Here is a 22,617-nt window from a genome sequence, read left to right as displayed (position 1 = left end):
GTGCGCCCTTCTGTTTAGGAATGTGTATTTTAGTGTATCCGGAAGAGGAACAAATCTTTCAAGCAAATTCCCTTTCTGGTGCGCTCCCCCCCTCCCCAGGCGAGCGAATTCAGGGTAAAAGTTTTTCTTAACTTTTCCCTCCCAGCCCCCTGCCCCTCCCCTCAGGAATCCGCCCAGAGCGCTGCGGACAGTGCCTCTCCGGTTCCCTAGCCCGCCCCTTCCGACTTCCACCCAATCCAAAGGCGGCCACACAGAAAACAAAGGCTGCCATTGGGCCGCCCTGGAGCTCGAGGGCCCGCCCCCGGAGTGGTTTGTGAATGGGGGGAGGGGAGGGGGCGGGGCGGCCCGGAACCCTGCAAGCCCAACGCTTCTTCTGGCGAGTTGAGCGGCTCCGAGGCGTTACTCTGCGCTCCCTCCCGGCGGGCGGCGGCGGCTGCGGGCGCTGGGACTCACCAGCCAGGGTTGCGCGGGGCTGGAGAGGCCAGGCCCAGGCCAAGGGCACCGGGATCTCGCAGCTTTGGACGCAGTGTGACTGGATTTCTTGAAAGAACTCGCTGAGCTCTTGGCTCCAAGAAGCCGATCGGACTCAGCGAGAATCAGCCGTTTGGCTAAAACTTGGGGCCAAGATTTTGGGGCTGAAGAAGGAGCGGGGAGTGGAGAAGGAGGCGAAGGAGGAGGAGGCGGCGGCGAGCGGAGCCTCGAGGCGAGGAGGCGGAGCAGCACCGTAGAGGCGGCGGCTTTGGCTAGCAAGCGGCGGCGCCCGGCTCTCGCCTGCTCGGGGGCCGGACTTGTTGTGGGGGGCGCGCGCGTTACTGTGCGCTGTGAGTCAAGAGACTTGGGCAAACTTTGAAGGGTAACCGGAGACGCTTGTTGCTCCTCGCCGCAGAAAAAGCCTCACCGTTACGTCGCGGCGAGCGGAGAAGGCGGCCCCCGCCGGCGCCCCCGGCCCAGGCAGACGAGTTTGGGCCCCCGGCTGCTGCGCGAGTGCCGGGCGGAGGTGGCGGCGGCGCCCCCGCAGCGCGAGCACCCCAGCTGCAGCGCCCTCGGCTGCGCACCGCCCACGGCCCAGCCCCGGCGCCGCGAAGACTCTCATGCGCCCGGCGCGGCGGCGCCTCCCCGGATCCCAGCCTTTCCCGGCTGCCTTGTCGCGATTCTCGGGCTGAGAACGCCGCTGCACCCGCGGCCGGCGATGCTGGGCCCCTGCGCGGCACCGTCGCGCTCGCCTCTGGGCCTGTGTACTCTGGTGATTGCGCTGCTGGGCGCACTGCCCGCGGGCGCCGGGGCGCAGCAGTATCACGGCGAGAAGGGCATCTCAGTGCCGGATCACGGCTTCTGCCAGCCCATCTCCATCCCGCTGTGCACGGACATCGCCTACAACCAGACCATCCTGCCCAACCTGCTGGGTCACACGAACCAAGAGGATGCGGGCCTCGAGGTGCACCAGTTCTACCCGCTGGTGAAGGTGCAGTGTTCTCCCGAGCTGCGCTTCTTCCTGTGCTCCATGTACGCACCCGTGTGTACCGTGCTCGATAAGGCCATCCCGCCGTGCCGCTCTCTGTGCGAGCGTGCCCGCCAGGGCTGTGAGGCGCTCATGAACAAGTTCGGCTTCCAGTGGCCTGAGCGGCTGCGTTGCGAGAACTTCCCCGTGCACGGCGCCGGAGAGATCTGCGTGGGCCAGAACACTTCGGACGGCTCCGGCAGCGCGGGAGGCGGCCCCACCGCCTATCCCACCGCGCCCTACATGCCCGACCTGCCCTTGACCGCGCTGCCTCCGGGGGCCGCTGACGGCAGGGGCCGCTCAGGCTTCCCCTTCTCGTGCCCACGCCAGCTCAAGGTACCCCCCTACCTCGGCTACCGTTTCCTGGGGGAGCGCGACTGCGGCGCCCCTTGCGAGCCGGGCCGCGCCAACGGCCTCATGTACTTTAAGGAGGAGGAGAGGCGCTTCGCCCGCCTCTGGGTGGGCGTGTGGTCAGTGCTGTGCTGCGCCTCGACGCTCTTCACCGTGCTTACCTACCTAGTGGACATGCGGCGCTTCAGCTACCCAGAGCGGCCTATCATCTTCCTATCGGGCTGCTATTTCATGGTGGCCGTGGCGCACGTGGCCGGCTTCCTGTTGGAGGACCGCGCGGTGTGCGTGGAGCGCTTCTCAGACGACGGCTACCGCACGGTGGCGCAGGGCACCAAGAAGGAAGGTTGCACCATCCTCTTCATGGTGCTCTACTTCTTCGGCATGGCCAGTTCCATCTGGTGGGTCATCCTGTCGCTCACCTGGTTCCTGGCGGCCGGCATGAAGTGGGGCCACGAGGCCATCGAGGCCAACTCGCAGTACTTCCACCTGGCCGCGTGGGCGGTGCCCGCTGTCAAGACTATCACCATCCTGGCCATGGGCCAGGTGGACGGGGACCTGCTCAGCGGGGTGTGCTACGTGGGCCTGTCCAGCGTGGACGCGCTGCGGGGCTTCGTGCTGGCGCCCCTGTTCGTCTACCTCTTCATCGGCACGTCCTTCCTGCTGGCCGGCTTCGTGTCGCTGTTCCGCATCCGCACCATCATGAAGCACGACGGCACCAAGACCGAGAAGCTGGAGAAGCTCATGGTGCGCATCGGCGTCTTCAGCGTGCTCTACACCGTGCCGGCCACCATCGTTCTGGCCTGCTACTTCTACGAGCAGGCGTTTCGCGAACACTGGGAGCGCACCTGGCTCCTGCAGACGTGCAAGAGCTACGCGGTGCCCTGCCCGCCCGGCCACTTCCCGCCCATGAGCCCCGACTTCACCGTCTTCATGATCAAGTACCTGATGACCATGATCGTCGGCATCACCACTGGCTTCTGGATCTGGTCCGGCAAGACGCTGCAGTCGTGGCGCCGCTTCTACCACAGACTCAGCCACAGCAGCAAGGGGGAGACTGCGGTATGAGCCCCGGCCCCTCCCCCACCCTTCCTTCTCCCACCCCCTAGCAGGGGGAAAGGCGCGGTAGGGGAAGAACTGCGGGCTAGGGGGGGGCTTGTTTCTGTCACTTTACGCTCCAGTGAGAAGTGACCTAGAAGTGAGAAGATATAGGTAGAGATATACGTGGGTTTGGAAAAGAGGCCTGAGTGGAAAGACGGTTTGGATGAAAAGACTTCTGGCAAAGACTTGCAGGATGATGACGATCATCATCATGTTAATCCTGTACGGTACGGACCGACCTGGGCCAATCGAAAAGATTGAGATCAGAAGGTTGCTGTGAGTTCTTCTCGGCTCTGGGGCCGAACTGGGACTGTGAGCGATTCCCCTGCTGCAAGACAAGTGGCCTGTCCTCACTCCTGTGAGGCCCGGGTGAAAGGCACAGCTCTGTCTGCGGCGGCTGCTTTGTTGGGAAAAGGGAGGACTCCCTGCAGAGTCCTTGTTAAGCGGTGGTCAAACCGTAATCTCTTTTCACTGGGGCCATACTGGAGCCCAGATGGGTTAATTTCCAGGGTCAGACATTACAGTCTCTCCTCGCCTGCCTCCTCCCGCCTGTCTTTCCTCCTCTGCTCCTTTCAAGTCTTGTAAAGTAAGCATTTTGAAGTCTTGGGAGGCCTGCCTCCTAGAATCCTAATGTGAGGATGCAAAAGAAATGAAGCTAACATTTTGCAACAAGGGAAAGACGGCGAGTAGTAGGTATTTCTACTACTTTTTTTCTTTTCTGGGGAAGGCAGGAGGAAGAAAGAAGGGTGTTTTATTTGGTTTAATACCCTGAAAAGAAGTGATGACTTGTTGCTTTTCAAAACAGGAATGCATTTTCCCCCCTGTCTTTGTTGTAAGAGACAAAAGAGGAAACAAGTGTCTCCCTGTGGAAAGGAACAACTGTGAAGAAGACAGCAACTTTTATAGGCAAAGCAGCGCAAATCTGAAGTTTCCCTTTGAATGTTAATTTGGTTGCGATAAACATTCCTTTTTAAGGAAAAGTGAAGGGCAGTGTGCTTCCATACCCCTTTCCGTCAGAGGTTCTGAGTTGGCTAAAGGAAATGCAAGGGGTTTTGTTGTGTTTGTTTTAAGTAAATTTAATTCAGAACACATGATCTAACAGGCTCTGTTAAAACGTTCAGGGAAATCTCCCACTTCATTTTTATTTTCTTCCTATAAACCTGCATTTAGGTTTTTTTTTCTGTTTTTTTCACTCCAATTTGAATCCTTCAAGATAAAAGGAGAAGCATAATACCTTTAGCCTCATAATAAAGGAACGTTAAATTTTTTAAAAAGTAAAAAAGCATTTTGTCCTGTTTCCTTTGTTCCATAAATCCATTTATAAAATATCATGTGTATGCTGACCCTGTCTTTGTGTGGCCGGGTGGGAAGGTGACCTGCAGAAATGACAGTGAGTGAAGTGGACAGTTCAAACCATGGGCCCCATTTTTAAGGAAAGTCATTAAAAGAAGGTAAACTTCAAAGTAATTCTGGAGTTCTTTGAAATGTGCTGGATGACTTAAATTTATTAATCTTAAATCATGTACTTTTTTTTCTATAATAGAACTCCAATTCTTTTGCGTAATGGGCTAAAGCTGAGCAGAGAATCATGGGAGCTAACCTTTACTCCACCTTTGACACCACCCTCCAATCTGCCAACACTATCCTATTTCTCAAAACAGTCTTTAAATGCTGTTTTAAATAGTTTTTAAATCATAGAGGGTACTGTCAGGAGTACAAGTTGCTTTATATATGTAATGTTAGGTTGAGTGGAGCTGCTTTTTATATTAAAGTTAACATTGACCTTGTGTTCCTTAAACCTCCAAAACTGTCTGATTTGTCAGATTTTTAAAACTCCCACTACACAGTTTTTGGCATCTTTTGTGTTGTATCTCTTGCATGTGAAATTTGTAAAATAGAGACAAGTGCAGTATGTATATTTTGTAAATCTCCCATTTTTGTAAGAAAATATATATTGTATTTATACATTTTTACTTTGGATTTTTGTTTTGTTTTGCCTTTAAAAATCTACAAGGAAGCCCCACTTTATCACTTGTACAGATCACAAATAAATTTTTTTTTAAATACAAAGTGAACGTATATTTAGTTTATGGTTCCTATGTAAGCCAAAGAATAGAATGTTGTATTATGGAAAGATGGTATGGAGGTATGCCACTGTATGTGTCCCTCATAGAGGAAGATGTTATATATATTAAGGTCTTTTTTTCTTGCCTTTTAAAACACAGAGTGTGATGAATGCCTTCACTGTCCTTTATTTTTTTTTCTGTTGTTGTTGCTTCCGGCTTTTCTCCACACCACCCTACCACACACACCACTAAGCTTTTTCACATCCTGCTCTGGATAAATTACTGAAGGTACAGAATAAGCATCTCTTTTAGAGGAGTGTTGTGTGATCCATGTTTTTACTACCCTTCAGGCATACAGTCCATATTTGAAAGAGGACTAGATATCTTTGGTCCACTTTTCTGGAGATGTTTTCCTTGGGAAGAATTCTGAGATTTTTTTTTTTTTTTTAATCACTGATTGGTGTTTTTGTATTCTAAGGCCCCTTATCTAAACTGTAGGGACTTAAATCCTTTGGGTTCAGGTGGTTGGGAAAGTCTGTAGTTGATTCCAGAGATCATAACAGGGGCATTGCACGTGGAGCCTTCCCAGCTGTAGGCTTCACTCTACCTTGTAGGTCAATTGAGCCAGAGGTCAAGTGATTCCCCAAGATGGCAGTGACTCAGCAGCTCCGGCAGGAATAGACTCCACGCCTGACCCCAGGATGGCCTCAGAAGCCACTGAAGCTATTCTTTCCTCTTGTCAGAGAGGCTAACTTTGGAATCAGATTAGACCGAGAAGCCTTCGCTATCCAGGCACTTTGATATTAAACAGTCCCTCAGGGAAATAATAAAGGCATTCTAAATACTTCCAATACAAGCCTCATTAGCTTTTTTTGTTGTTGTTGTTTCACTTTAATTCAGGTGTCTATTTGCTGGCTTTTCATAATAGAGTCCCCTCATTCTCTGGCAGCCATCACAGCAGCAGACAGGACGCTGCTGTTTCTCCTTCCCTGCTTTGGCTCTAAGTTTCTGTACTTCTAAAGCTCAACAGAAACAGTTCTGTTTTTGTTTTAATTAATAGGCTCACACACATGGCTGGTGTGTTTTACAAACACATGGAATGAAAACCAGTGACAGTCCTCACCAAGAGGAGGAAGGCTTGCGGCTGCACTGTGTGCAAAGCGGCTTTAAGATCCTCCTGGGTTTTGAACATCACAATGGGTGGGAGGTCATCTTAAGCTGTGAAGATTTTGGCTTCGAGGAAGGAAAAAAAGAGCGACTTCAAGTCTCTTAAGGTTTATCCCGTTTTTGCTCATAAAATGACACCTTTTAGGTTAAAGAATGCCTCTTTTAACACCACAGTAATACTGCCTGTTAAGAATGTTTGCTTTTGGAGTAGGTGGAAGGCTCCCAATGGGGTTTTTTGCTCACAAATTAACTGCTGAATGCACTTAGACCCTTCTGTGGGAGAGCTATGTGACTGCTCCTGTAAATGTGTCCCCTTCCTCTCTTGTCAGTGCTGCCTCGTCCTGCAGGGCGCTCAGATTGCAGAGCACTTGTCTTTAGCGAGGGAACAAAGACTGTGTATGAATAAATTACTAGCTGCTTTTTTGCGAGCAAAGATAAAACTGTTCGGTTTAATCCTTTCACAATGTGGTACGTCCTAACGTCATAGGTTCTTACCTAAGCATTTTAGAGGCTTGGGGATCCTTAAGGAGGTGCATCTTTGCAGAAAATAGGTGAGAGAGAGAGTGCTTGTGAAAGGGCATGTGTGGAGTTTAGGAAAAACATTGGCAGGAGTTTGGTGTTAATCCCTAGTTGAGGAGCAGAAACACTTGTGAACATTTTCTTCAGTTTATAAAACAAAATTAGTCTATACAATAACCCTCTGCAACACCTAATCGTTTAAAGTAGGTTTGTGAGAAATCTTGGTGAGAAACAATAAATGTCCTGTTGACAACATCTCACCATTAAAGAAAAAGTAGATTTTTTTAATGTGCTTGATAGAAAATAGTGATATCAGAAATTCTCTGGGTAGAACTATAGAAGTGTAACAGCTGTAGGTTTGAGCCCTGTAATTATACTGGGAAATTCTCTTCTAACTCTCCCATCTTTAATTTCACTGAAAAGGCAGGTGGCTATTTATAGATGGTATATTTTTATATATGCATATGTGGATGGTGAATAACAGTCTACAGGGCTCCAGGAAATTCTAGTAGAGACCGAAGCACGCCAATGTGGACTTAAATATTTCATAGATCTGTTCTATTTTTCTCTTATTTCACTGTCAGTGACATTAAAGTGATTTCATAAAACTTGGTTTTTCAACTCTTACTTTCCCATTAGCGATATTTCTTACCTCTGAATCTGTATTCCTCACATTTCATAGAAAAGTGAACGAGTTAAAAAGGTACCATTAAAATGTCAGGTCTTTGGTAAATACACATTGTGCCTCTTGCTCTCCGGTTGGAAAAAAAAAAAAGTTCTAATTGGAATTTTCTCAGTACCACAGTGGTGGAGAAAGGGAAGTTGAGTCAAGACAATAGTTTATTATAAGTGATCTAGTCCAAGAAGCACTGATCAAGCAACCACTACAGAAAAGGTAGTATGACAGGTACTAAAGGGATTACAGGATTACAGACAAAAGCAAGAAAGACACATTCCACCTAAAGTAACTTGCAGCATAGTTCACGGTGAGGGAGGACAGCATCCCCCATGGAGGAATAAGCAACTAATTATCTTTCCAGGAAGAACTTGACAAGTGTCATCACAGAGGCCCAAATGCTATTTAGAATAATAGTACTTGACATTTGGTGGCATTTACTGTTTTAAAGGCTGCTTTCACATTCACTATTTGACTTTATCCTCAAAATTATGGTAACAATCACGTAACATGGAATAATTCCTATTTTAAAAATGAAGAAGCTGAGAGGCTTAGTGAGTTGAAGTGACACAGGAAGAGGAAAGAATCATCTCCCGTCCTCAGATTCTGAGCTCATCACACTCCCTGTAACATGCCACACAGCCTCTCTCTAAAAGTACTGGGAGGTTCAGTCGTGGGAATAACCTATCTAATTGCAGAGGGTGGGTATCCAGCAAGAATACATTTCCCAAGAACTCAGATTATGTGATTCACCATAACTTTCATGCTCTTAGATCAATTCCTTCATCTCCATGGGCCTTGCTTTCCTCAACTGGTGAAGCTGACGTCTGAGACCAAGGCCCTCCTCCAGCATCCTGCGATTCCAAGCGGCTGGTATGAAGTGCAAATATGGCTCATCCATTTGTGGACCATCCGCGGCTATTTTGAAATCCCTGACTGGTTGTTTTTTCCTCCTGTAGGCCAGTGTGTCCCACCTCTCAGCAAACCAAGCCACTGTGTGCTCAGTGAAGGAAAATGAACTTTCCGTCGGCCATTATAAGCGCAATTCAAAAAGTAAAATCATTAGTGTATTACTGTACACTGAAGCCAAAATATGAGTTTGGGAGGCTGTCTAGTTTCTTCAACTAGCTACCATCTTCTCCTCACTCCTCTTCATAAGCAATTGCTTTCTGCCACTGGGAGTCTGCCTTCCTCAATGCCAAAGGGGTTTATTGCATCAGATCTTCTTGGTTTCTCTCAAAGACCACGTCCATATCACAACCAGGTTGGCTGCAGTCTCCTTATCCTGGAATTCTCATTGCTGGGTATTTCAAAGCCAAATCAACGTTTTATGTGGCTGAAATAATAGGACAAAGGTTTTTGGTTCTGAACAGTTATACCGGCCAAAATTTTAAATGCTTCTCTAGGTCATTGTCCTTAAAGCCTCTTTCAGAAGACTTCAGACTAACAAAAGAATATTGAAACTACTATGAGGGATTCCAGTGTGCTTTGGCTGGGGGTCTACTTCACTTTGGAAGGACCTTTTGGGGAGCTCAAGGCCACCTCTTTTGCTGTTGAGCTTCCTTTAAAATGCTTCACACCTGCAAATCTGTTTATGTGGCATTTCCCTAACATCAGTTCAGCTTCGAGTTCAAGAAGTGGTCTCCGAGAGACGGTCATATCAGAATAGAAGCAAGAAAGGGCATTTAGGGGCAGAAACAAAGGGAGGAAAAGTGAAGAGATAAAGTGCCACAGAGTCCATAAATGAAAACAAGCTGCTCAATTGATTTAGGTAAGACAACCACCTCATACCACCTACCCTTAGAAAATGTGATCCCCAAACTTCAGCGTGGCCTTGCAGATTCTGGAGGACAATTCATTCAAAGGGAGAAGCATCTTGGGGAGAGTATGGTGGGACGGTGGATAGGAAATGTAGTAACGAACAATGAAACTTGTGTGGCATAACCTAGCACCAGTTATATTTTTTTAATTTCCAAAGGAAAACAAATGGCATGTAGCATTTAGTTCCAGTTTCCAAATCTGGGTTAGCTGGAAGGAGGGATGCATGGCAGCTGGTCCCTGAGTTGCTTTTTGTAGCAGATGATGTACAGAATAAGCCCCTGAGCTAAAAATCATGAGTTATCTTCAGTGCCAACAAATTGTTTCTTGAGGACCTAGGACATGCCAGGTGCTGTGCCAGGCACTGGGTTTAGCAGACTGACTTCTGGAAGTTGTTATCCTGAGTCTTAGCCAGAGCTAAGCACATACTTCTCACCTCACTTATTTCCCACACCAGCCTCTCAAGTGGGGAGTGGGCCAGAAATACCTTCACTGGTGTTTACAAACTATCTTTCTCGCCACTGTCCTAAAGTACAACAAGTGGTTACTGGTATCTTGATCACATTCTGAAGACGGGGAAACTAGTGAGGCTAAAAGCAGCTTGTTCAGTGTCTTGAGTAATCCTGGGCCAGGCCATAATGAAGAATACACTCAGGATTCCCAAAGACCCTGAATCTGAGCTTCAAGATGGGGTGTGGCCAGAAGGAGAGGGACATAAGGTGGACAGGGGAGTGACGGGTGATTCGGACCAGCTTTGGGAAAGGGAGCATGACTGCACAAACACTTTGCCAAGGGCAGTGAAGACTGGCTCTTTGTACTTTGTTGATATTGTCATTATCTTTTTTTTTTCTTTTTTCTTTTGCAGTACGCGGGCCTCTCACTGTTGTGGCCTCTCCCGTTGCCGAGCACAGGCTCCAGACGCGCAGGCTCAGCGGCCATGGCTCACGGGCCTAGCCGCTCCGCGGCATGTGAGATCCTCCCGGACCGGGGCACGAACCTGTGTCCCCTGCATTGGCAGGCGGACTCTCAACCACGGCACCACCAGGGAAGCCCACAGCTTTCTTAAAAAAAAGCCAAAAGGCTTGATAAAGTCAGAAGAGCCCCAGAAAATAAGAACAAGTGTTCAAACCAAATCATCCTCTCAAGTCCTAAAGATGTTTTATTTTACTGCTAGCACAAGTAGCTGACAAAAAGGAAGGCTAAAAATTAAGCTTTCAAGTTCTCCCTTCGGGGTTCACTTAGGGGAACTCCCTCTACAAAAGTGGATTCATATTTCTTTTAAGGTGGGAATCTATTTCACTGTAAGAGTTAAGTGAAACAGCAAGGAAATTCAGTTAGTTCATCTCTGATGAGAGGAAGGTGACATACAATTCTTCCATTCACCAAGTGGTTTTTGGCCTACAGGTTATACAAAATGTTTACTCCAGATAACTAAGTTCCCTTTCAGCACACACACCACTATTATGCATTTATAACTGCACTGTGCTCGTCTCTCAGCATTGCCCAAATCTGTCTGATCAGTTGAAATGGAGGCTGAAAAAAATCTAAATTCGATCTCTACTATCCAATCAGAATCTACCTAGATTGCCTTTTCTTATTTTTAAATCATAAAACACAATTTTCTGCTAGTCAGAATACCAGGTTTGGACTCTGCTTACAAACAGAAATACTCAGTGGGTTCCACCTCCATGACAGGTACTGCACATGTAGGGTAAACATTATGGCGTCTCTTAATCCTGGCTATTCGATTTAAAAAATGAAAGAACTTAACCCAAGTTTAGCCTTCTGCATAGGATCAGCCTTAAAGAAAAAGCAGAATGGAGTTAGCGTCATTTTCCTCAGGGACACTTCTTTTACCCTAGAGATCTTTCTTACCTGTTATTGTGAACCAAGAAAAAGGAAACACAAAGATGGAATGAGTTTAAAAAAAAATCAAAGGGAAAACCCAGGAAGGAGAGAGAGCAAGATAGCAAGAGAAAATTCTGAACACAGCCCTGCTTCTGAACCACTGACACCTCAATTCAATCATTCCTTTGACAACTATTAGTTGAAATAGTTGAGAGATCATTACTGTCATTCCCTGTGCCCCAGAGTTATGATGAATGGTAACATTAATTGAGGGTTTTGATGCACCAGGCGCATATGCAGAGTATACTAAGCACATCTTATCTCATTTGATTCTCTCAACAACTCTCTGAGATAGATACTATTATCCCAATTTAAAGATAGGGAAAGTTGAGTCACCAAGAGGTTAAATTACTTGCCCAAGACCCCTTGATTCCTATGCTGTACTGCATTCCTCTTTCTGCTTTTTTTCCTACCCTGACTACTGAATTGTTGGTACCCATAGAATAGGCTCTGTTTCTCTGAAATAACTCTAAAACTGTGATTAGCTTTTCTTCGGATTGTGAAATATATTTATTCCAAGTCATGCGTTACTTGTTAGCAGGGTATTAGACCCTGTTTTTCCATTATCTATGCTTAATGACTTTACCCCACATGGCAGGGTATCACAGGAGGATCATGGCCACCAGTGGGGGAGCTGGTGACTGGTGGAGCCAAAGTGGATTTGGATTGAGCTCATCTCATTGTGTTGTTACATAAAAGTGGTTGCAGGGGAGCCCAGTAAGAGCCCCCCCTTGGGCAACGTGACTCCAGAAGATCAACATCCAAGTCTGCATGACGACTGCATGTGGTCCCCAAGTGTTCACTCTGAGTCCAATCTCCAAACTCCCCATGAAGATGAGGATTTGAGAAATAATGACAGGTTCCCTAAGGAGTTTGGGAGTTGTTTGGGAAAATGAGTTAATGGCTCCCTCTAAGCATTAAAAAAAATCCACTGCTGTTATTCAGTTTGGGGAAATAACTTCAGCTTATTTGTTGTGTGCATGGTGCTAAGATGGTCAAAGGACAAAAGAATGTCTCAAAGCCAACCTAGGCTCTGCCACTCCACAGCCTGAGATGTCCCCTTTCTCTACCAGAGGCATCCTGGGTAAGAGAGCACTGTTGGCAGAATAAAGGCAAGCAGGCATCTCTCTACCAGAGAACTAGTTATTGTAACTCCTCTATGGGACTTGCCTCAGGGGAGAGAAGGCGGTTACAAGGAAAATCACGCTCCCCCTATGGTTGTCGGAGGCTGGCTTTCTCCACTGTCTTCCCCTGCAGACCTGCAGGCTCTTGGTGTTTAAGAGGCATCGTGGCCTGCCATGACAAAGTCAATATTTTACTCTGCCAGCAACTGCAATTTATCCTTGGCTCTGTCCTCTCCCTTAACCCCTACAATCAGCCAACCAACTTGGATTCCAGTTTCCCCACGACCACCATCTCTTGCTTAGATCACTGTAATGTCCCCCTAATTGGGCTCCCTGCCCTCATTGTGGTCCCTCTTCCAAGTCATCCCCACTCCATGCCAGAGGGAAACATGGTAAATGCAGCTATAACTATGTCTCTTCCTTGTTGAAAACCCTAAGCACAGCATACAAGGCCTTCCATGGTCTCTGCCTAACTCTCCAGCCTCATCTCCCACCATTCATGCTCTGCAGAGAGTACTCTGGTAATGTTGATCTGTTTAGAGTTGCCCTACATACTCATGATTCACTTGAATTCTTTTTTATTTTCATTACTGAAGCATAGTTGATTCACAATATTGTGTTAGTTTCAGGTGTACAGCAAAGTGATTCGGTTATATTTTTTCAGGTTATATTCTATTATGGATTATTACAAGATATTGAATATAATTCCCTGTGCTATGCAGTAAATCCTTGTTGCTTATCTATTACAAATTCATGTTTTGATGAAAGGGAGAATTTGTAGCTATTTTGACTGCTGAAAGTGAATCATGCCCCTTATTGGATGCACTCCAGCTCTCTTGCTCCCTACAAAAATGGACAGGAATGTAGATACAGAAGAAAAACAAAGTGGAGACCTAAATACCTCCATCATCACCCTGGGACACTCCTACATCACCCCAGGACAACGAAAAGAATTCCAAGAAGAAAGGACACTACTGGTCAAAAAAAAAAAAAAAGTTAAACAAGGTCATTAAGTAGTATTAGTACCTAGGCAGCGATCTGTCTTATATTTAGTTTCTGGTGCCCAGTGTGATATCCAACACATAGAGATGCTCAGTGTACTCGGTTGGATAGTGTCCCTCCAAAATTCATGTCCTTTCTGGAACATCAGAATGTGACCTTATTTGGAAATAGGGTCATTGCAGATGTAGTTAACTGAGTTAAGATGAGGTCATACTGGAGAAGGGTGGATCCTTAATCCAATATGACTATTGTCCTTCAAAGAAGAGGAAGAGAGACACACGGAGAGAACGTCATGTGATAACAAAAGCAGAAATTGGAGTGATGTGTCTACAAGGCAAGGAATGCCAAGAATTGCTGGCAACCACCAGAAGCTAGAAGAAGCAAGGACGATTCCTCCCCTGGAGGCTTCAGGGAGAGCGTGGTCTTGTTGACATCTTATTTCAGACTTCTAACCTCCAGAACTGTGAGAGAATAAATGTCTGTTGTTTTAAGCCATCTAGTTTGTGGTAATTTGTTACAGCAGCCCAGGAAATTAGTACACTCAGTGAATATCTGTTGGATAACTAAATAAAAGAATGAATGATTGAATCATATGTGGAAAATTATTTGGAGCCAAATAAAGTAGTAGCACCCTTAGAAATATGATTTAGAGGTTATCAAGCAAAATCATTTTCTCCTGCCCCATGACCCCATAACTAGATTAGAGCTGAACGTATAGTTGGAACTCTAAGTACTAGTTTTGCTATAGACTAGCTACAATACCTCACTACAGCTAGAGAACAAAACTAAGAACTCAGAGGTTCTTTTCAAGGAATCATAGATCATTTTGAAAATCTGATGGAAACTACTGGGTCAGTCCTCAGAAAAATGCATATATGGTCATATGCATATATGACCAAGACTGCAGACAATTTCCTCCTACCTCCCAAAACCCACTGAACCAAGATTAAAAACCCCTGAATCAGAAAATATAGGTAGAAGGCTTCCCTGGTGGCGCAGTGGTTGAGAGTCCGCCTGCCGATACAGTGGACACGGGTTCGTGCCCCGGTCCGGGAAGATCCCACATGCCGCGGAGCAGCTGAGCCCGTGAGCCATGGTCGCTGAGCCTGCGTGTCCGGAGCCTGTACTCCGCAACGAGAGAGGCCACAACAGTGAGAGGCCCGCGTACCGCAAAAAAAAAAAAAAAAAAAAAAAAAAATACAGGTAGAATATTTAGGATTTTTCACCGATTCTTTGGACACACCGAAAACAGAGAATGGTAGCAGAGTTTCTTCTCCTTTTTAAAAGGCCTTGCCAAATCACAATGCCCCCATCATTTGAATGGGCTTCAGTGGCTCATCGAAGAGTGAAGACAGGCTACAGGAGAGCAACCCCGTCTGGAAATGTAGAGACCTGAATTCTAAATCCAGCTTTGCCAGTTAATTATTTTGTTCTTTCTCTTTTCTGTTCACACCAAGCCCCAGTAAAATGTGGATGCTTTTGGGGTCAGAGGACAGGTTAATGAGATAATGCTGGTAAAGCATTTTGCCCCAGGGAAAAGTTCCTATATAAACATGAGATATTATTAGACATTATCAAACTTCAGCCTTGCCAGCATTGACCCAGCCAGTGGTGAGTCCACTTTCTTATCTACTGTTTGGCCAAATTGGGTTCTTTCTCTAAGGCAGAGAGTGTAGGAGGTCTCCTATGGCTGGTGTTGGGGACTCTGATAAGTGGACCTTATCACCTCCCCTTGAGCAAGGCGAACAGCTCATTTGACTACGTTCACTTAAAGGCTCCATCCTTTACTAACAGTTAGCCCTAAATCTCTTTGTGCATACATATTAAAGCAATAATCTTTAGGGAATTCTTTCTTTCCTGTGTGTGTTAAGTTCAATGCAAATTATTCAAATATATCAATAGGAAAATAAATGTTATTTCATATTTGGTGATTGCGATTTTTTTTTTATCACCTATGAGGAATGATTACATAGAATTTCCCCTTTATTTCTGCTGTTCTTGGACAATTTGAACAAAGGAGAAAAACATGATGAACATTGGTTTAGGGATCATTAGTTTTAGAACTTATTAAACATAACAAAAAGAAAAGAGTAATTGCTACAATTAGTAAATTATGGTTAAACTCAAATGTTTCAAACTAACACTTTTTTACACTCCAAAAAACAAAGGAAAAAGAAAAGCAATCACTTTTCTATGGGAAAAGTTCTATGGGAATTTGTTTAAAAAAAATCTCAAGGGAGCTTTTTTCATCATCAGAATTGACAAGGACACAGTGAACTAAGAGAAACTTAAAACGACAGCAGTAATTTTCATCAACATGAAGATAACATGGAATCTTAATTCAGACCCTTAAGAAATCCCACTACAAAGGGAAAAGTGTTCACCCACAATTACCCACTCCTCATGCCACATACTAAGGGTACCTGACACATGACATTAGCCAGTGCTCTGCATTTGGTCAAAATACATTTTACCAAATTTCACCAGTCATGCATTTCAATCAGAAGAATGATCTTTCAAAGAGATTATTGAATCCTAACAATGTAGAATATGAGCATCTTTTCTCCATCCTTCCTTCCTTCTTCCCTCCCTCCTTCCCTCCCTCCATCTTTCCCTACTTCCTATCATGTATCAGGCACTGTGCTAAACAAAGGTGAATGACATACATTCTACTCCTATAAGATCAGTATTTAAACCACTGGGATGGTAGGTCTCACAAACTTGGATAGACAGAGATGCACTTTGGGATGAGGAAATTTTCTTATATGTATGTGTGGGGAAGGGGAGGGAGCTGCAGGAGCAGAAGAGGGATAATGGATAAGAATGATTGCCCTTGGGAAGTCCTATTTCAGACAAGTTTGAAAGGCATAGTTATGATCTACTGCTAATATTCCCACCATTTTACTTCCTCTCCTTTCCCTCCAGTGAATCAAATATTTAACTCAAAACTTAAATGACCCCCCCAAAAAAACCTATGATATATGCGTTTGTACCTAGGACACATGTATTTATATCCCAGGCTAAATTATGAAGACATGGTGTTCTCCTCATTTCCTCTCTGCATAGGAAACATTCATGCCTAGGAACATTCATGCCTCATCAAAAAGGAAAGAGGATGAATGAAAAGTAACCCAAGAAGGTTTTAGAAGAGGTATACATTGAAGTTGTTCAAATACATATTTAACATTTACTAAAAATAGCTCTGATTGCAGGAGAAGATTAATTAAAGCAGACAAAAATCTACTAATCAGATTTAAGCTATCTGATCATGTAATTAGACCTGGCTTTTAGGCCATCCTAACAAGTTTACCTGAAAAGGAAGAGAGATCATTGTTTATTGGAATGGCAATAATTTTCTTAATTAATTAATTAATTTATCTATTTTGTAAATTTATTTATTTTTGGCTGCCTTTGTCTTCATTGCTGCGTGTGGGCTTTCTCTAGTTGCGGTGAGCAGGGGCTTCTCTTCATTGCGGTGTGAGTGCTTCTCACTGCAGTGGCTTCTCTTGTTGCAGAGCACAGGCTCTAGACACACGGGCTTCAGTAGTTGTGGCACATAGTCTCAGTAGTTGTGTCTCGCGGGCTCTAGAGCGCAGGCTCAGTAGTTGTGGCACACGGGCTTAGTTGCTCCGTGGCATGTGGGATTCTCCCAGACCAGGGCTCGAACCTGTGTCCCCTGCATTGGCAGGCAGATTCCTAACCACTGCACCACCAGGGAAGTCCCCAGGAATGGCAATAATTTGGGTTTCTTTAATTGACTCCTGGTGTGAATACCTTGATATCTGCTGTTCTCTAAGAGGCAGCATGGAAAGTTTCCAGGAAAAGTTCATATTCCAGGGGCAGCTTTGGAATCTACTTACCACTGCAACCCAAGTCTGCCACTGGGGCTTGAGTTCTTCCCAAGGAAACACCAGTTTTCACGGGCAGCCTCACCAGGTGGCAGTCACCGCAGCTGTGCCAGGGCCTGGACAAGGAGCTCAGCATTGAGCAGGGACATCAAGGTCATGGAGGGCATTTCTGAAATCTCACCTTCCCCATGTCCAAAGCACTAAGGGCACCAGAGGCTGTGATTTCAGGAGACGACAGTGAGGATTTGGAGACAGCATTAACATCCTAACATTAAGTCAGCCCAATGGAGCTGCAATGAAGTGGGGGAGGAGGGCACCAGATCTTTCTCCTCCCACTGCTCCCAAATGCCCAAAAACAGTGTGGCCAGGTGCCTGCTAAAAATGAGTACATTCCATAGGAATTTAATAAAGTGCAAAATAAAAATAATCCGTAACCTACTTGAAAGCAGAGGCATGTTTTGAAGTCCCTCACTGCTCTAAGCTCTAGTAAACTGACGTTTTCTTTATGAGAGTTTTAGGTAAGAAGGAAGGTAGCGACTGGGGGCCTGAAAGAGGAAGTGGGGATTTCAAAGCCTGGTTTGATCCTGAAGGTCTCGCAGGTGACCAGCTCTAGACACAATCCTAACAGCGCCATTTACTGGGCACACCTGTGGCACGTTATGCCTCAGTTCATCCTTAAGTTGCAAGGTTAACGGTGTTATTCCAATTTTACAGATATGGAAGATGAGGTTGAAAGAGGTTAAGCAACTGGTCCTGGATCTTCTGGCAAAGTTTAGCCGGTATTTGAGTTTAAACCTGTCTGACTCCAATATCCATAGTCCATTGTCCACTGCCATCCAGGGTGCCTGGCCACACTCTCCCCCACTCCCTACAGATTAGCCAAGACAATTGGACTGAGACAACTGGGGACAACACATGAGGTTACGTGATATTTCACTCTCTGAAATATTCACTATGTCCTCTCACCCTCTCTGGAGGGGACCATGCATTTATTTATTTATTTATTTTGAATTTTATTTATTTTTTATACAGCAGGTTCTTATTAGTTATCTATTTTATACATATTGGTGTATATATGTCAATCCCAATCTCCCAGTTCATCCCACCACCACCACCACCACCACCTCACCACTTTCCCCCCTTGGTGGGACCATGCATTTATATCCCAGTCTCCTCTTTTTTTTTCTATGTTGCTTTTACCTTTCCATTAAATGGACAGCCATCAGCCAAAGCAGATAAGAAAGCTTCCCCCATTTCTCCATCTGGCCCACTCAGTTCACTCGAAGCTGAAGGATGTGCTGGACCAGGCCGAGCCAGGACAGGGGAAGAGCACCTTCTCTTTCCTCCTCTGCCTCTCTTAGCATCTGCCAAACAACTCTCTAAAAACACACTCCTACATGGGTATACAAGAGGGTCCCACTTCCATCACGCAGAAGGTGGAATACTCCCAATAGTCAGAACCATCTTTTTTTTTTGGCCACACTGTGCAGCATGCAGAACTACGCCAACCAGGGATCAAACCCGTGTCCCCTGCAGTGGAAGCTTAGGGTCTTAACTACTGGACCACAGGGGAAGTCTCCAGTCTTTTTTTTAACATCTTTATTGGAGTATAATTGCTTTACAATGGTGTGTTAGTTTCTGCTTTACAACAAAGTGAATCAGTTATACATATACATCTGTTCCCATATCTCTTCCCTCTTGCATCTCCCTCCCTCCCACCCTCCCTATCCCACCGCTCTAGGTGGTCACATAGCACCGAGCTGATTTCCCTGTGCTATGCGGCTGCTTCCCACTAGCTATCTATTTTAGGTTTGGTAGTGTATATATGTCCATGCCACTCTCTCACTTTGTCACAGCTTACCCTTCCCCCTCTCCATATCCTCAAGTCCATTCTCTTGTAGCTCTGTGTCTTTATTCCTGTCTTACCCCTAGGTTCTTCATGACATTTTCTTTTTTTTTTCTTCTTAGATTCCATATATATGTGTTAGCATGTGGTATTTATCTTTCTCTTCCTGACTTACTTCACTCTGTATGACAGATTCTAAGTAGATCCCCCTCACTACAAATAACTCAATTTCGTTTCTTTTTAGGGCTGAGTAATATTCCATTGTATATATGTGCCACATCTTCTTTATCCATTCATCTGTTAATGGACACTTAGGTTGCTTCCATGTCCTGGCTATTGTAAATAGAGCTGCAATGAACACATTGGTACATGACTCTTTTTAGATTATGGTTTTCTCAGGTTATATGTCCAGGAGTGGGATTGCTGGGTCATATGGTAGTTCTGTTTCTAGTTTTTTAAGGAACCTCCATACTGTTCTCCACAGTGGCTGTATCAATTTACATTCCCACCAACAGTGCAAGAGGGTTCCCTTTTCTCCACACCCTCTCCAGCATTTATTGTTTCTAGATTTTTTGATGATGGCCATTCTGATCGGTATGAGATGATATCTCATTGTAGTTCTGATTTGCATTTCTCTAATGATTACTGATGTTGAGCATTCTTTCATGTGTTTGTTGGAAATCTGTATATCTTCTTTGGAGAAATGTCTATTTAGGTCTTCTGCCCATTTTTGGATTGGGTTGTTTGTTTTTTTGTTATTGAGCTGAATGAGCTGCTTGTAAATTTTGGACATTAATCCTTTGTCAATTGCTTCATTTGCAAATATTTTCTCCCATTCTGAGTGTCATCTTTTGGTCTTGTTTATGGTTTCCTTTGCTGTGCAAAAGCTTTGAAGTTTCATTAGGTCCCATTTGTTAATTTTTGTTTTTATTTCCATTTCTTTAGGAGGTGGGTCAAAAAGGATCTTGCTGTGATTTATGTCATTGAGTGTTCTGCCTATGTTTTCCTCTAAGAGTTTGATAGTGTCTGGCCTTACATTTGGGTCTTTAATCCATTTTGAGTTTATTTTTGTGTATGGTGTTAGGGAGTGTTCTAATTTCATACTTTTACATGTACCTGTCCAGTTTTCCCAGCACCGCTTATTGAAGAGGCTGTCTTTTCTCCACTGTATATTCTTGCCTCCTTTATCAAAGATAAGGTGACCATATGTGAGTGGGTTTACCTCTGGGCTTTCTATCCTGTTCCATTGATCTATATTTCTGTTTTTGTGCCAGTACCATACTGTCTTGATTACTGTAGCTTTGTAGTATAGTCTGAAGCCAGGGAGCCCGATTCCTCCAGCTCCATTTTTCGTTCTCAAGATTGCTTTGGCTCTTCGGGGTCTTTTGTGTTTCCATACAAATTGTGAAATTTTTTGTTCTAGTTCTGTGAAAAATGCCAATGGTAGTTTGATAGGGATTGCACTGAATCTGTAGATTGCTTTGGGTAGTAGAGTCATTGTCACAGTGTTGATTCTTCCAATCAAAGAACATGGTATATCTCTCCATCTATTTGTATCATCTTTAATTTCTTTCATCAGTATCTTATAATTTTCTGCATACAGGTCTTTTGTCTCCTTATGCAGGTTTAGTCCTAGATATTTTATTCTTTTTGTTGCAGTGGTAAGTGGGAGTGTTTTCTTAATTTCACTTTCAGATTTTTCATCATTAGTGTATAGGAATAACAGAGATTTCTGTGCATTAATTTTTGTATCCTGCTACTTTACCAAATTCATTGATTAGCTCTAGCAGTTTTCTGGTAGCACCAGAACCACCTTTTAAAGCACAAATTGCAAGCCACTCTGAGGCTTCAAACCTTCAGTGGCTTCCCATCCCAAACCCCTTCACGTGGGCTCACAAGGCCATGCTTGATCTGGCCTCTACCTCCCTTACCCTTGTCCTTTACTACTCTCCCCCTTGCCCACTGCTCCCCCCCGACCCCCACCATACTCCTTTCCGTTGGTTGGACCCACGAAACAGTCTTACCGTGAGGCTCTTGGTGTGGGAATGCTGTGCCACCCTTAGCCCAGCAGGCTCCTTTCCTCTCTAAGGGCCTCAGCTGAAATGTCCTTCGAGAGGATTTCACCGACTATACTACCTAATTAGGTACCTCCACACCCCATCATTCTCCATCCACATTCACTGTTTAATTCTTTTTTTGGAACTTATTACAACAACTTGCAATTATATATTTTTTGTTTCTTTGTATACTTATTGTCTGCCACCCCATCTGGGCTCCTAGCACCTGGCACATATTAGATGTCCCAAAAAATATTTGTTAAATGAACAAATGTGCTAGCTCCAAAAACTGTTTTATTATTCTTGACAGAATGGCTATAAAACACAAAGCATTATATCCAATATACTTTTTCAAGTAGAACTGGAAGACACCATTTCCACAGAAATGACAATATGTGATTACAGAAAAGAAAAAACTCGTGATACGGGCAAGAAAGAAGAACTTAGTTATAGAAATATCCTCATTCATGATCAAGCGTTATCATGTAATATTTTAATTATCTGCGTATGTGTCTGCTACCCCAGTAGACACCAAGTTCTCCAAGAGCTGGGACTGGGTTTTGTTTTTATGTCCAAATCATAGTGCCTGGTATATACCAATTGTTCAATAAATGTGTTAGGAGGGAAACAAGGAAGGAGGGGAGGGAGGAAGCCAGTTAGTTAGTTAGTTGGTGAGTTTCAAGTGAGAGGGTAGTGCTAAGCATAAGAAGTGCCCAACAGATTTTTAACAGATTGACAATGTATTGAATCATAGGATCTTTGAGTTGGGAGTCATCTTCACTTGTCTAAATCCCCAACTGAAGGAGTTTCAGTGCAGAGACTAAGTGGCACATAGCTGGTTAAAGGCATAACCAGGATAAGGCCTCCTGACTCTAAAGCTAAGGCTCTCTAGTTATGTTATAAAGATTCCTTCTGGTCAGGGAAATAAGAGGCACTTGAAAGGAGAGCTCTGCAAATCTGATGATTTGGGGTGGCTGCGAGAGGGTTTCTAGCAACTTTGAGGTTGCAGTCCCTATGGAGTTGATAAAGTCCAAGAGCGGTGTGCCCTGACATGGGTTCATCCCCTGCTCAGCCTCCTCCTGAGAGGTTGTCAAGCTCTCTGCAGAAGAGCGAGGTCTGAGTGCTTATGCATGGCTGAGCAGCAGTGAAGAAACATACATTGCAAACATATTCTGTGTAGCGTGACTGTGATTTTGTCTTCTCAGCAACCCTCCTTCCTTCTTCTGAGAACATCCAACAGGCACGTAGTGACCATGAGCCCCACATTGCTGGTATAACATGGACCCGTCACGGCCTCTTCCCTGACCCAGTCTCCATGAGCACAGTTGATCGTGGTAAGGGTATGCATCTGACCCAAGCTAGGCCAAGTTGAGCTTTCCCCTGGGAATCAGAACTGGCATTGAAAAGGGGAAATCAGTCTCTCTTTGGGTCCCTGGGTTGTAGGATGTAAAGTCCAAAAGCCATCAGTGGCCATCTCACGGGCCTCAGAAATGAGAGGCAGCAATAGCATCCTAATGCCATTCCGGTCTCAGATTCTGCTTGTTCCTGCGATGAAGGAACTCAGCAGCAGCATCATAATAGTTCACCATTTTACTTAGTCTAGTTTGCATTGGGTTTCTGTCATTTGTAACCAAAAGAG

General features: G+C 45.0%; 1 protein-coding gene across 1 annotated transcript; it reads left to right on the top strand.

The window, feature by feature from the left end:
- Positions 1 to 340: 340 nt before the first annotated feature.
- FZD7 (frizzled class receptor 7) lies at positions 341 to 7,166 on the top strand. Its single transcript, XM_030854463.3, has one exon. It carries the CDS (start codon positions 1,190 to 1,192, stop codon positions 2,912 to 2,914), a length of 1,725 nt encoding a protein of 574 aa, XP_030710323.1. The 5' UTR covers positions 341 to 1,189; the 3' UTR covers positions 2,915 to 7,166.
- Positions 7,167 to 22,617: the final 15,451 nt, after the last annotated feature.

The sequence above is a fragment of the Globicephala melas genome, chromosome 7 (assembly GCF_963455315.2).
Source record: "Globicephala melas chromosome 7, mGloMel1.2, whole genome shotgun sequence".
Lineage (NCBI taxonomy): Eukaryota > Metazoa > Chordata > Mammalia > Artiodactyla > Delphinidae > Globicephala > Globicephala melas.
The sequence above is the reverse complement of the archived record's forward strand: the minus strand, read 5'-3'. Positions and strand labels throughout refer to the sequence as shown.